This window comes from Scyliorhinus canicula, chromosome 3 (genome assembly GCF_902713615.1).
Source record: "Scyliorhinus canicula chromosome 3, sScyCan1.1, whole genome shotgun sequence".
NCBI lineage: Eukaryota > Metazoa > Chordata > Chondrichthyes > Carcharhiniformes > Scyliorhinidae > Scyliorhinus > Scyliorhinus canicula.
The window spans coordinates 252,733,514-252,747,276 of NC_052148.1; the positions used below are offsets into that span (position 1 = coordinate 252,733,514).

At 45.2% G+C, this 13,763-nt stretch overlaps 1 protein-coding gene across 2 annotated transcripts in view; it reads left to right on the forward strand.

Moving 5' to 3' along the window:
• Positions 1-13,763, forward strand: part of LOC119963436 (dihydropyrimidinase-related protein 1-like) — an 81,336-nt gene that overhangs the window by 65,923 nt on the left and 1,650 nt on the right. For both annotated transcript variants that reach the window (XM_038792563.1, XM_038792564.1), the window contains exons 8-13: positions 2,713-2,833; positions 6,004-6,160; positions 7,290-7,431; positions 8,280-8,450; positions 9,988-10,167; positions 11,672-11,837. In XM_038792563.1, the coding sequence (XP_038648491.1) occupies positions 2,713-2,833; positions 6,004-6,160; positions 7,290-7,431; positions 8,280-8,450; positions 9,988-10,167; positions 11,672-11,837 (937 nt within the window). The remainder of the gene's footprint in view (positions 1-2,712; positions 2,834-6,003; positions 6,161-7,289; positions 7,432-8,279; positions 8,451-9,987; positions 10,168-11,671; positions 11,838-13,763) is intronic.

Below are 13,763 nucleotides of genomic sequence, written 5' to 3' on the forward strand. Positions count from 1 at the left end.
GGGGAGAGTTTTAGGTACCTGGGGGTGCAGGTGGCCAGGGACTGGGGGACTCTTCACAAACATAATTTCACCAGACTTGTAGATCAGGTGGAGGAGGAGTTCAAGAGGTGGGACATGCTGCCATTGTCGTTGGCGGGGAGGGTGCAGTCCGTCAAAATGACGGTGCTTCCGAGGTTCTTGTTCCTCTTTCAGTGCCTGCCCATCTTTATCCCCAGGGCCTTCTTTAGGAGAGTGACTAGCAGTATCTTGAGCTTTGTGTGGGCACATGGGACTCCGAGAGTGAAGAGGGTTTTCCTGGAGCGAGGGAGGGATAGAGGCGGGCTGGCGCTGCCCAACCTTTTGGGATACTATTGGGCGGCCAATGTGTCAATGGTGCGTAAATGGGTGATGGAGGGGGGAGGGGCGGCATGGAAAAGAATGGAGATGGCGTCATGCAGAGGTACGAGCCTGGGTGCCATGGTAACGGCGCCGTTGCCGCTCTCCCCTAAGAGGTTTACCACGAGCCTGGTGGTGGCGGTGAACCTAAGAATCTGGGGACAGTGGAGACGGCATAGGGGGGAAACAGGGGGCTCGATGGAGGCTCCATTGGGTGGCAATCATCGGTTCATCCCGGGGAACAAGGATGGGGGATTTAGGGGGTGGCAAAGGGTGGGCATCAGTAAATTGAGGGACCTGTTTATTGGCGGGAGGTTTGCGGGTCTGGGGGAACTGGAAGATAAATTTGGGCTTCCCCAAGGGAACATGTTCAGATACCTGCAGGTAAAGGCGCTTGCTAGGCGACAGGTAGAGGGATTCCCTTTGCTGCCCTCGCGGGGGACGACGGACAGAGTGCTTTCGGGGGTGTGGGTCGGAGAGGGGAAGGTGTCTGACATCTATAAGGTAATGCAGGAGGTGGAGGAGTCGTCAGTGGAGGAGCTGAAGGCTAAATGGGAGGGGGAACTTGGGGAGCAGATAGAGGACGGGACTTGGGCGGATGCCTTGGAGAGAGTCAACTCTTCGTCCTCATGTGCGAGGCTTAGTCTCATCCAATTTAAGGTGCTGCACCGTGCCCACATGTCCGGGACTGGGATGAGTAGGTTCTTTGGGGGTGAGGACAGGTGCACCAGATGTTCGGGGAGTCCAACAAACCACACCCATATGTTCTGGGCATGCCCAGCACTGGAAGAATTCTGGAAGGGGGTGGCGGGGACGGTGTCGAGGGTGGTTGGATTCAGGGTCAAACCAGGGTGGGGATGCGTGATTTTTGGAGTTGCGGTAGAGCCGGGAGTGCAGGAGGCGAAAGAGGCCAGTGTCCTGGCCTTTGCGTCCCTAGTAGCCCGACAAAGGATCTTGCTGCAGTGAAAGGATACGAGGCCCCCAAGTGTGGAGACCTGGATCAGTGACATGGCGGGATTTATAATATTGGAAAGGGTCAAATTTGCCCTGAGAGGATCAATACAAGGGTTCTATAAACGATGGCAGCCTTTTCTGGACTTCCTGGCTCAAAGATAGGGGCGCGATTCTCCGCAAATGCGGAGAGTCGTAAAGGCTCCCGTGAAACTGGCCGTGTTTCACGGCAGCCTCCGCGCCCCCTCCCGGGACCCGATTCTCCTCCCCGGTCGGGGCTAGCAGTGGGGCCCCGTGAACCACGGCATCGCAAGCTTAGCGGCCGTCGCTAAGCCCGCGCGCCAAGGGTCACGGCAGCTGACGTGCACGATGACGTCAGCCGCACATGCACGGATTGGAAGGCTCCAACCCGCACATGCGCGGATGACGTCATCACGCATATGCGTCAAACCCGCGCATGCGCGGGCCGTCATGCCCCTCAGCCGCCCCGTGGACTGATCCAGCGGGGCAGCGGAGGAACAAAGAGTGCGCGGGTTTCGGACCCGCTGCCCCGATCGGTGGGCACCGATCGCGGGCCCATGCCACCCTTGGCACGGCCGTGGTGCGGCCGTGCCAATCGGTGCCAAGGTTGTCGGGAACGGAACTTTGCGGCCGTTTTCACGAACGGTGAGAGCAGGTGTGTTTGCGTTCGTGAAAGGCCGTAAAGGCCTGGGAACTCTTTACGGGGAGAATCGCTGTTCGCCGTAAAAAAACGGCAAGCAGCGATTCGTATCGTGGGGCGGCCATTGGGGGGGGGGGGTAATAGCCGGAGGTCGGGAAAAATGTCGGGAAGGCCCTCCCGCTATTCTCCGACCCGTCGTGGGGGGCAGAGAATCGCGCCCAGGTGTCTTGGTCAATAGCAGCAGCAACCCGGGGAGGGGGGGGGGGGGGGTTGTTCCTTATTGTAGTTTCTATTATGTAACTTAACAGTGTGTTAATTTACATTGTTGTTAATATGTTGTGTTATTCATGGAGGATGGGCGAATGTGTATGATTGCTATTATTATTGTTATTTTTGGTATTTTATTATGGTTCGATGTTGTTGTATAAATTCAAAATTTTTCAATAAAAATTATTTTTTAAAAAAAATAGGGTCCCGGGAGAGGCTTCCGCCGTCGTCGTGAACCTTTCCAGGTTTCACAACGGCGTCGGGCCTTGCAGAGAATTCCGCCCAAGGTATTTTTGCTGAAGCGAAAGTTGATGGAACCTGGTTTTACCTGACACATACTAATGCATATTAGGTTAAACTTAGCTTTCAATAATTTGTTTTTTACGTTTTGGGTACTTAAGTAATATTTATGTTGTGCGTTTGCTTCACAAATCCTGGTGTGTGTGTTTTGGTTTCAGCTGGAGGCTGAGGCAGTTTATCGTGCTATAACTATCGCCTGTCGGATCAACTGTCCCCTGTACATCACCAAGGTGATGAGTAAGAGTGCAGCGGATGTGATTGCACAAGCCAGGAGGAAAGGTAAAAGATGCACGTCGTCCAAATCCTGTCTTCAGAAAATTTGGATCGCCATTGCTGTTGTGCTCCAGTGAAAGGATAAACCTGTCGCAGGCTACTTAACTTGTTAAATAAAAAGCCACCTTTGAGAAAGCAGCACCCAAACACCATTTTAACCTCTGTCCACTCTATTCCCATGGCCCAGGTGAAAATTCGGGCCTATCTTTCTGTGACTGTCAGAATAATGGTACAGGAGCTGAGAATATTCAGATCCATTCAGCAAGAATATAATAATAATCTTTATTATTGTCACAAGTAGGCATACATTAACACTGCAATGAAATTACTGTGAAAATCCCCTAGTCGCCACACTCGGCACCTGTTCAGGTACACTGAGGGAGAATTCAGAATGTCCAATTCACCTAAAAAGCATGTCTTTCGGAACTTTTGGGAGAAAACCGGAGCACCCGGAGTAAACCACACAGATACAGGGAAAATGTGCAGATTTCATACAGACAGTGACCCAAGTCGGGAATCGAACCCCGGACCCTGGCGCTGTGAAACAACAGTGCTAACCACTGTGATACCATGCTGCCCAGTAAACATTCCTAACATTAGTAGAGACATGGGAGCCGAGTTTGGCAATGACGCCAGCATTATTGGCAGATGTCTCTATTCCACACCTGTTGAATATTGTATCTTATACTGCTGTTTACTGGTACTGTTCACATTATTGTGGTGACTGAGGCAGATTAGGAGGATCATAGAATTCCTACAGTACAGAAGGAGATCTTTCGGCCCATTGAGTCTACACAGGCCCTCCGAAGGAGCACCCCACCAAGGCCCTGTCCTATTCCCGTAATTCCACCCAACCTTTCTTTGGGGCAATTTAGCATGGCCAATCCACATAACCTGCACATCGGTGTACTATGTGAGGAAACCGGAACATCCAGAGGGAACCCACGCAGACACAGGGAGAATGTGCAAACTCCACACAGTCACACAAGGCCAGAATTGAACCCGGGTCACTATCGTTGTGAGAGGGAAGAGCTAACCACTGTAGAACAATTTCTAACTGGGCAACACGAAAATCAACACATGGGCGGCACGGTAGAGCAGTGGTTAGCACCGCTGCCTCACGGCGCCGAGGACCCGGATTCGATCCCAACTCCGGGGCACTGTCCGTGTGGAGGTTGCACATTCTGCTTGTGTCTGCGTGGGTCTCATCCCTCACAACCCAAAAATGTGCAGGGTAGGTGGATTGGTCATGATAAATTGCCCCTTAATTGGAAATAAATTGAATGGGGTACTCTAAATTTATATAAAAAATAGAAAGTCAACCCATCCCGAGGAAGACGACGTTTCCATTTCGCAGTTCTTTTTTTAGGAGGCGGTGGGAGTGGGGTCGGGGTGGGGGTGGTGGGTGTAAAGGGGGGGGGGGGGGGGACGGACTGGCGATTGATGCATTCCAGATTTTCTTTTCACTCCAACTTTCTGAAGGTGCTGCGGTATAACTATGCTCTTTGGAATGTCGCCCTATTGCCATTTTTCTTTTATCTGTGTCTAGTCGGGAATTGCCAGCAGGCTTTCAGGCAGCACTGAGTCTGCATGACTGACCTAATCTGGTTCTTTCTTGGAATCTGCATATGCATTTATTGGTCGGAGCCATAAGATGGTATTTAGGAATTTAGGAATGAGAATGGTGGCTGATTATCATCCTTCACAGCTCTAGAGCATTCAGGCAAATTATAATGTTAATATTGAGCATCAATATAGCCCTGTGCCATATGAAATCTGTGCCACTGTCACTCATCCCCCTCTTCCTTCAGTACTTATGTTTATCCTCACATGCTTGCCTTAATGGTTGGGACATATAAATGCACAGTCCTGTGTGTGTGTCTGTGCATGCATCATATGCATGTGTGTATGCGTTTGTGCATGTGTGTGTATGCACGTGTACTTGTGTGTGTGCTATTATAAACCCAGACCAGAACCCAACACTGGCTAGGATACTGGACAGAAACCCCAATATCTTATATTAATTTTGTAAGACTGTGTGGAAAGAATACTTTGCACCAAGAAATAGGGATGGTAGCCCTTAAACAGTACTCAATACAGTGAATGCAAATCCTTAACTGCTATCTTTATTCCCACTTAAACAACAAGAAAATTACCATTTCAGCTCTTCATCCGCATAAACACCACAGAGGAATACTTGCTTTACAGTTATTCTTTAAGAAAGATAACTCTTGGCACTGCTTTACAGAAAAGATCTAACTCCTGTCAGAAATTCTGACTGTGTGTCTTCAAAAGCTGTGTCAACTGGTTTATGTCAGCGCCCCCTGGACAAGTCTGCACTGCTTTGAAGACTGTTAATCTCTTTTTAACGAAACTGCAGAGAGCAAAACCTGACTGCGGTCCCAGTTTCATACAGAATAGCACTGAACTGAAAATGCTTTCGTAAAAAGCCTGATGCCACAGCTCTACCCAACAATGACATAATCTCACCAAGCTGAAAACTAATTAACTTAATCAAAACAAAACTGCATGAGCCCAAGCTTTTAATGATGGCTAATTGCACCCCTGACTCCTAAAATATACTTGCCTTTCAAACTCGGATTTCTTTTAAAATATGACTGCAGCAGTCAAACACACTCCAACCCAGTATTTTAATCCCTACTTCACCAAGTACTTAAAAATATCTGAAGTTCCTACATTCACCACAGTGTGTGTTTGTGTGTATATGTGGATCCATGTGTTTGCATGGTTGTGTATGGTGCCGTGTGCGTGGATGTGTCCAGGTGTGTGTGTGCATGGGGGGGGGGGGGGGGGGGGGGTGTCTGTGAAGGTGCATGGGTATGTGAAGGTGTGCATTGGTTTGTGTATATGTGGGTGTGGGTGCATGCATGTGTTCATGCACGCGTGTGCGTGTGCATCATGCGTGTGTTCAAGGAATCTCAGCGGGTGGAAGGTTTTTATTTATAGAAAATTCAAAAAAGGAAAAGAAATCCAACATTTTTATGTATTTCCAACATTGTTAAGCATTCTGACAGAAATAAGTAAAAAATAATAATTTTTAAGTGAAAGTCTTTTGAGGTTTTTACTTTGCAAGAATAAAACCTGAAAACGGCATTTGACAGAAAATAGTCTTGGAGGAGTCCATTGCCAGATTCTGTATGTTCCTTTATTAACAGGAGCTGTAGTTTTTGGAGAGCCAATCACTGCAAGCCTTGGGACAGATGGAACACATTATTGGAGCAAAAACTGGGCCAAGGCTGCTGCTTTTGTGGCATCACCACCACTGAGTCCTGACCCCACAACACCTGACCACCTGAACTCACTACTAGCCTGGTAGGAGAGTTACATCAGTTTAACCCTTATACATGACAAACCCAAGGCACTCTGTCTTAAAGAGCAATTTCTTTTTGATTTCTCACTTTTACCATGTATAGTGCAAACACTGAAATTAGGTGAATCTTTAGTTTGTTAACGGCTAGTATTTTTTGCCTGCAAGTATTGGTTTAAATTCTAAAATATCCTGTGGTGAAGTTTTACATTTAGCCGGAGAAATGATTGGAATAACATTCTTTGCCGTTTTTTCCTGCTCTGCTCGCTCCGGCTCTTGAAGGGGAATGGTTTCATGAGCCTTCTGGTACCTTGTTGAGGTGGCGATTCAGCATGTAGCTGCCTAAACACTGAGTGTCAGCAGGCATCAATCATTGAGCCTCACCAATCCTATTCAGCATCCGCACGTGAATACTTTCAAGTGAGCATGTCTGGATAGCAGTTTAGAGCAGGAAATCTGGCTGATTATTTTCCTCCCATCCCCTTTCCCATGACTCCTGAGCTGCTGAAGTCATGTAAAACACATCTACCACTGTTCAAGTTGAGAATAGCTACTTTAGCCCTGGGATCTTCCTTGTACCACTGCCTATTAGAAAATAATTTGTTTATTGCATTTTCCAATTATTCAGTAAACCTATTGAGACAATTCTCCTTTAATTTTGGAAAAATTGCATAGAAACAAGAGCTATATTATTACCAGAAATTAATATCAAGACCGATGAACAATAAGATTAATGTCAAAGAAACCAACTGAAGTTATACCAGTTTAATTAATGCACTTTATTTTTACTTTCGGTATTAAAGCCACACCAGCCTCAATATATATAGTATCTAACAGTACAATCTGTGTATCATTACAATGTCCCATTGATGTATACAATTTGTTAAGCAACTGTCTTGGTATATTTCTGCACTGTTTCACCTTGTAGACTAGCACTGGCTTTGAATGGTTCTTAAGAGGTATTAACAGTGAGAAAAATATTGATAAGCTTTTAGAGGTATAATAATTTATGACCTTTTTGACAAAATATTTTGTTGCTCTGGATCTTCCAGCTAGTGAGCTAAGCACAGACGAGGCGCTATTTGCAAACGTACTACTTTAAGAACTAATTTGATGTGATTTTGCACCCTCTAGTGGAGATCTGCAGGTGACAGGAAGTGCCCACAGTACATTTACTACTGCTCAGAAAGCCATTGGCAAAGATAACTTCTGCTTAATCCCTGAAGGCACCAATGGCATTGAAGAGAGAATGAGTGTTATCTGGGAGAAAGCGGTGGTAAGTTGAGGATCGCAGTCTGAAGTTCACAGGGCAGTCAGGTTCACAAAGGTGTGAGCTGTTTTCTTCATCTCCTGGGTGGTAAACTCGAAAGTCAGGCAGATTGGACAAGGTCTCCCTCCTCCCTGTAACCCCCCACCTCCCCCAGTTCTCTGTAAGTAGGGGCGGAAGGAGGGAATTAGTAGGGAGTGCTGTGAACATATTATTAATAAATTTAAGCTAAAATGATGACCCCCACAGATTCTTTTTGTGACAAGTTACACAGCTGTACCGTGACATTAGGGAAAAAGAGAAAATTAATGCATCAGTTGCACTTTATTGCAGCATTAACAGAGAACAGATCCTGATTGCTTCACCTTTCAGCTATGCAATGACCGATAAAATTATGTTACCCATTTGCATCTGTGGGAGCCATTAAATTGGTCAGCAATATCCAGCTGAAAGTAAGTGAAGAGTGCACGATGCTGTTCTCTGCCATTTTTGTATTCCGTTATACCCACGAGCTATCTGATGAACATAACTGAGACAAATTGCCCTCAAAGGTACCCAAGTCATGAATAATATCATCTCAATAACATATCCCAGTAAGTTAAGATCAATGATGTTGTGGTTAGCCGGTTACAGTGTAAGGAATGTACGTGCTTTATTGATGTGGGCAGGGAAAATGATTAGTTGATAAGTTCAGTTTGGTTGTTATATTTTATTTAATTATTGCCTCACTGTATCACTTTATTTCCATTGTTAGACTGCGAGTTTATTCTAACTTTGACTAAAGTATGTTACATCTGGATGGTTGGTGCCTGCTCAGCATGAATGTAAATTGAAACTTGAATTATTGTTTTCGAAAGGCCACAGGTAAAATGGATGAGAATCAATTTGTGGCTGTCACAAGCACCAATGCTGCCAAAATCTTTAATCTGTATCCAAGGAAAGGCAGGATTGCTGTGGGATCGGATGCTGACCTCGTCATCTGGGACCCAGACAAATTTAAAACAATCTCTGCCAAAACACATCGTTCGGTAAGAAAACTCTTATTCCAGTGGACTTGAAAAGGGGTGTGAGGGAATTCATTAAATACCTTTAATCTGTCCATTTGCAGTGTTGCTTTGGACAGTTGATTTCAAAGGGTTGGCAAAATTCAACAGGAATATTACATTCTTAATCAGCAGCATGACATCAAGATTTTGTACAGATTGATTCTGATGAACACTTTGCTAAGAAATGCACTTAACAAGAATTTAAGTTGAATCAATATTTCTGTTAAGTGCAAATAAATATGTTACCTGATAAGTCAGGGCACTGGAACTAATCAGGTAACTGGTTTAGCCACTTAATTAAAATAAAAGTCAGACAGATAAAACATTTAACATGCATATTTTACATGAGTAACGTCCGGATCTTTAGAATGCTTTAGGGCTCTGTTATCATTGATAACAGCATTGATAACAGCACAGTTGCTTCACAGCTCCAGGGTCCCAGGTTCGATTGCTGGCTTGGATCATTGTGCGGAGTCTGCACGTTCTCCCCGTGTGTGCGTGGATTTCCTCCGGGTGCTCCGGTTTCCTCCCACAGTCCAAAGATGTGCAGGTTAGGTGGATTGGCTATGCTAAATTGCCCTTAGTGTCCAAAAAAGGTTATGTGGGGTTACGGGGATAGGGTGGAAGTGTGGGGATAGGGTGGAGGTGTGGGCTTTGGTAGGGTGCTCTTTCCAAGGGCCGGTGCGGACTCGATGGGCCAAATGGCCTCCTTCTGCACTGTAAATTCTATGATTCTATGACATTCAATAGAAGGGAAAAGAATTGTACATCCTACACGTGGAAATTCAGGGGTTTGATGTCATCTTGTAAATGTAAAATGTAGAATTGCCAACACGGCAGATAAAAATCATTGATAGTCAGCAGATAACACAGTTAATAACACAATTAGGAGGAAAGCTCAGGCCATTATCAGTGATCCCTCTCATTCTTTACACCCTCAATTTGAAAGGACCCCTTCGGGTTGGCGCTTTAGAGTGCCTATTGCCAGAAAAAATCTGTTCACAAAGTCTGTTGTTCCCAGTCCCATAAGCTAACTAAATAATAATGTAAACCCAACCAACTGTTTTTATTTAATAATAATAAATAAATAAAAAATATTTATTTATTCAACTGCTGTAAGTGCTCCAATGGCAGAGTTCAATGTGTTATGTTTGTATGGCATGGATGTATGTTATTTACTGTTTTGAAACCAATGACTGTAGGATTATATGTTATATTGGAAGTGAAGCCAAAGACAAATTTCCACTTTGTGTGGACAATAAAGTTCCATTGATATTAATCATAATCACTTTGATCAGGAATGTCTTCATCTGCACCCGACTAAGTTTTGCATTATATTTTGGTAAAGCACATATAAAAGATTGAAACTGAATGATTGTCACCATAGTTTGCACATCAAAATACAGTACAAAAATGGCAATCATCTCTGTAGCTATTGGGAAAAAATTAATTCCTCACCGTTATGAGCTGAACATCATTCAAATTAAATTGCTAACATTAATTATTTACTTCCATATAGGCTGTGGAATATAATATCTTTGAGGGGATGGAATGCTGTGGTGCTCCGATTGTGGTCATCAGTCAGGGGAATATTGTTTTGGAGGATGGGAATCTGTACGTCAGTCAGGGGACAGGCCGGTTTATTCCTCGTAAACCATATCCTGAACATGTATATCAGCGTATCAAGATTCGGAACAAGGTGAGCAATGGTTTTAATCGTCTTACAACGGAGCCTGCCTGTGACGAGATGAACTCGAGATGAACTGGCAGCAGGCTCACAGCACTGATCTTTATACTTCCGGCTGGGGGAGGAGCCATGGCCGGAGCCAAGGGTGGAGCCCAGTACAAACTCTTCATCTCCCCCCATGGGCAGGGCCGCGCGATTACACACAATCCGGTACAGAGTACAGGCTCAATACATGTGGTACAATACAGTGTGAATTACTGAGGTTTATAATTCACCACACTAAGATGAAGTGTAGTATCTGCTCGGCCTTTTGGCTAAGATCTGATATGTCTCTCTTGTGAGGACCATGAATTTGGATTCGATTTGAATTGGTTTTTGGGGCAGGCAAGGAGCTGGATCAGGGGTTCGCCCCTGTCCACACTCTGAGCTCTGGATTTGTAACTCAGAAAAAGCAATAAAATAAATTAATTTTTCAGTAAATTGAATTGGAGTTTGCATATCAAGAGGTATGGAAGCAAGGCAGGTATATGGAGTTAAGGTCAGACTGGGCATTATTTAATTGAATGGTGAAACAGGTTCAAGGGACTGAATAGTGTTTCAGTGTTCCTTTCAGCAAATTAAATTTGGCTTTGCACAAATGATCAGATAATCGCATATCACATGGTACCCAGAACCCTGATATGCACTGCTTGATGATAATGATGCTCTTCACTAACAGTACAAAGTTCAAAATTATCCTTACTGAGCATAGCAGGGGAGAATCTAGGTAGAGTACTAATGCAGAGGGAGCCAGAATAAAGTACTTGAATCATGGTAAAACCCATTCAAGTTTTAGTCTTCGAGCAGAGGCTCTATTGTGGTGAAGCTCATTAACGTTGTGGACTGTATATTTCTTCTTCTAACATTGTGCATAGGCCATTGGTATAATTTCTAATCATAAAGAACATTTTCAAAATATGGACTAAGAAATTAAGAGGATAAGTTTGAAATGATGCATTTTAGAAGGAATACAAACTAAATAGTACAACTTTAAAGGGTGTGCAGGAACTTTGTAACTCTTAAACATTCCTGGCAGTGTTTTGTCTAGTTTACAAGAGCTTTCAAATGCAGGTTGCTAATCATCAATTTAAACATTTGATTAGTTTTACCATACAATATTTTTACAGTAACCCACTTTTAAATGAGGAGATTAATAATTCTGGATGGTTTTATTGAGCTTTATATGCAGTAGATATTACCTCATCAAATTCCTGTATTCATTTAATATTGCTCGAGTTTACTTTGCTTCTCTTCATTCTTTTTAGATACAACACGACACATTTCTAACTTACCGTAGAAATTCTTAGAATGTGTTTTGAATGCGTTCTTTATACAATCAAACCAAATATTAATAGGGAGAGGCAGTGTGAAATTATTACTCATAAACAGAAGGATTGGATGTTGTACGAGATGCTATTAATCTTCCTAATGTCTTCCTCTTGTTGAATGTATCTGTTCATCGGTTACCTTTTCCAAGTCGATGGAACTGCATGCGGTGGCTCGAGGGATGTACGATGGCCCTGTGTATGAACTTCCAGTCACACCTAAATATATCACCCCAGCTCCTTCAGCCAAAACGTCTCCAACAAAACCACAACCACCACCAGTGCGAAATCTGCACCAATCTGGGTTTAGTCTATCAGGTGAGATATTGGAGATGACCAAAGAAAGCCAGTTTGGCAGAGATATTCCATTGTGACTCAGCTGTCCAGAGAAGTGAAATGGCGAAGAAATGGGGTTAATATTCCTCTTTTGATGCAAGACATGTCTACATTAAAAAAAATAATTTATGGGAAGTGTATCGGCTGGCATTTAATAATAATAACAATAATCACTTATTGTCACATGTAGGCTTCAATGAAGCTACTATGAAAAGCTCCTAGTTGCCACATTCCGGCACCTGTTCGGGGAGGCCGGTACGGGAATTGAACCCGCGTTGCTGGCCTTGTTCTGCATTACAAGCCAGCTGTTTAGCCCACTGTGCTAAATGATCTTGAGAACGTGGTGGAGACCACTGCAGTCTCTGTGTAGTTGGTACAAGCAGTGCTGGTAGGGAGGAAGTTCCAGAATTTTGACTAAACAACAGTTCAGGAAAGGCAATGGGCTGGATTCTCCGTAGCCCGACGCCGAAATAGTGATCGGCAGTCGGACGGAGAATGGATTCTGACGCCGGAATCGGGCCGGGGCGGGTTTGATGTTCGTCCGCCATTCTCTGCCACCTTCAAACCGGTGTCATTGGGACGCGCGCTGCCCGCTGTTGCAAAGTCTTTGGCATGATATCGGACAGCCCACCCACAATGCTCCACCCCCGATGGGCCGGGTTCCCAACGATGCGGGCCATGTATGGTCCCAGTGGTCGGGAACCCAGCGTGCCAGCTTCAGAGAGTGTCCAGCACCACCATACTTGTCCGGGATCCGTGTGCTGGCCGGGACGGCTTTTGCTAGGGCTGGGGGGTGGCAAGGGGGAGGACTGTGGGGTTAGGGTTCGAGCACAGCCGGCACCATGTTTATGGTGCTACCGGTGCAGGTTGTCAACCCTGCGCATGCATGGCCCGGGACCTGGTGATTCTCTGGCTGTTTTCGGCGCGATTCACTGGTGTTTCATGGGGCATTGGTGCTAGCCTCTTACCGGTACCAGAATTGGTGAGGGGCTAGTTCCGGTTTTCCTGTCATGAAACTCCCACGGATTCTCCGTTCACGCCGGCACTTAGCCTCAGAAATGGAGAATCCAGCCCAATATATTTCCGAGTCAGGATGATAAGTGACTTGGAAAGGATGATTAAGCAAAGGTTCTAATCCAGACCAAACCAGTAATAATTGCATTTTCTCTGTCATCTTATTTGCATTCTTCTGTACAGATTCAGATGCAGGCATGGGTAAAGGTGGGAAGCACCTTAATGGTTTGAGTGGGAAATTGCATGCAAATGAAATTTAAAGGGACTGGAAAAATTAACTGAGAGAATCAACGTGGAGGGAGAACTGTTATGAAAACCTTTAGAAAGGTTTGAATGTCATATTAATCACTGTAGCACAATGGGTAGCACTGTTGCTTCACAACTCAGGGTCCCAGGGTCAATTGCCAGCTCGGATCACTGTCTGTAAGGAGTTTGCACGTTTTCCCTGTGTCTGTGTGGGTTTCCTCCGGGTGCTCTGGTTTCCTCCCACAAAATGTGCTGTCAGGTGAATTGGATATTCTGAATTCTCCCTTTGAATACCCGAACAGGCGCCGGAATGTGGCAACTAGGGGCTTTTCACAGTAACTTCATTGCAGTGTTAATGTAAGCCTACTTGTGACAAATTATTATATTATTATTAAGTTCCGTAGTTTTGCAGCACAAAATAGAATTATAGTCATACATCACAGGAACAGGGGACTGCATTCTCTGCCCCGCCGCGCCACATTTCTGTTTCAGCACGCCGGTGGGATGCTCCGTTATGCCAGCCGGTCAATGGGGTTTCCCATTGTGGGGCAGCCCCTCGCCGTCGGGAAACCCCTGGGCTGCCAGCAAAACGGAGCATCCCGCCGGCGGAGAATCCAACCCAGGCTCTTTGGCCCACCATGTCTATAC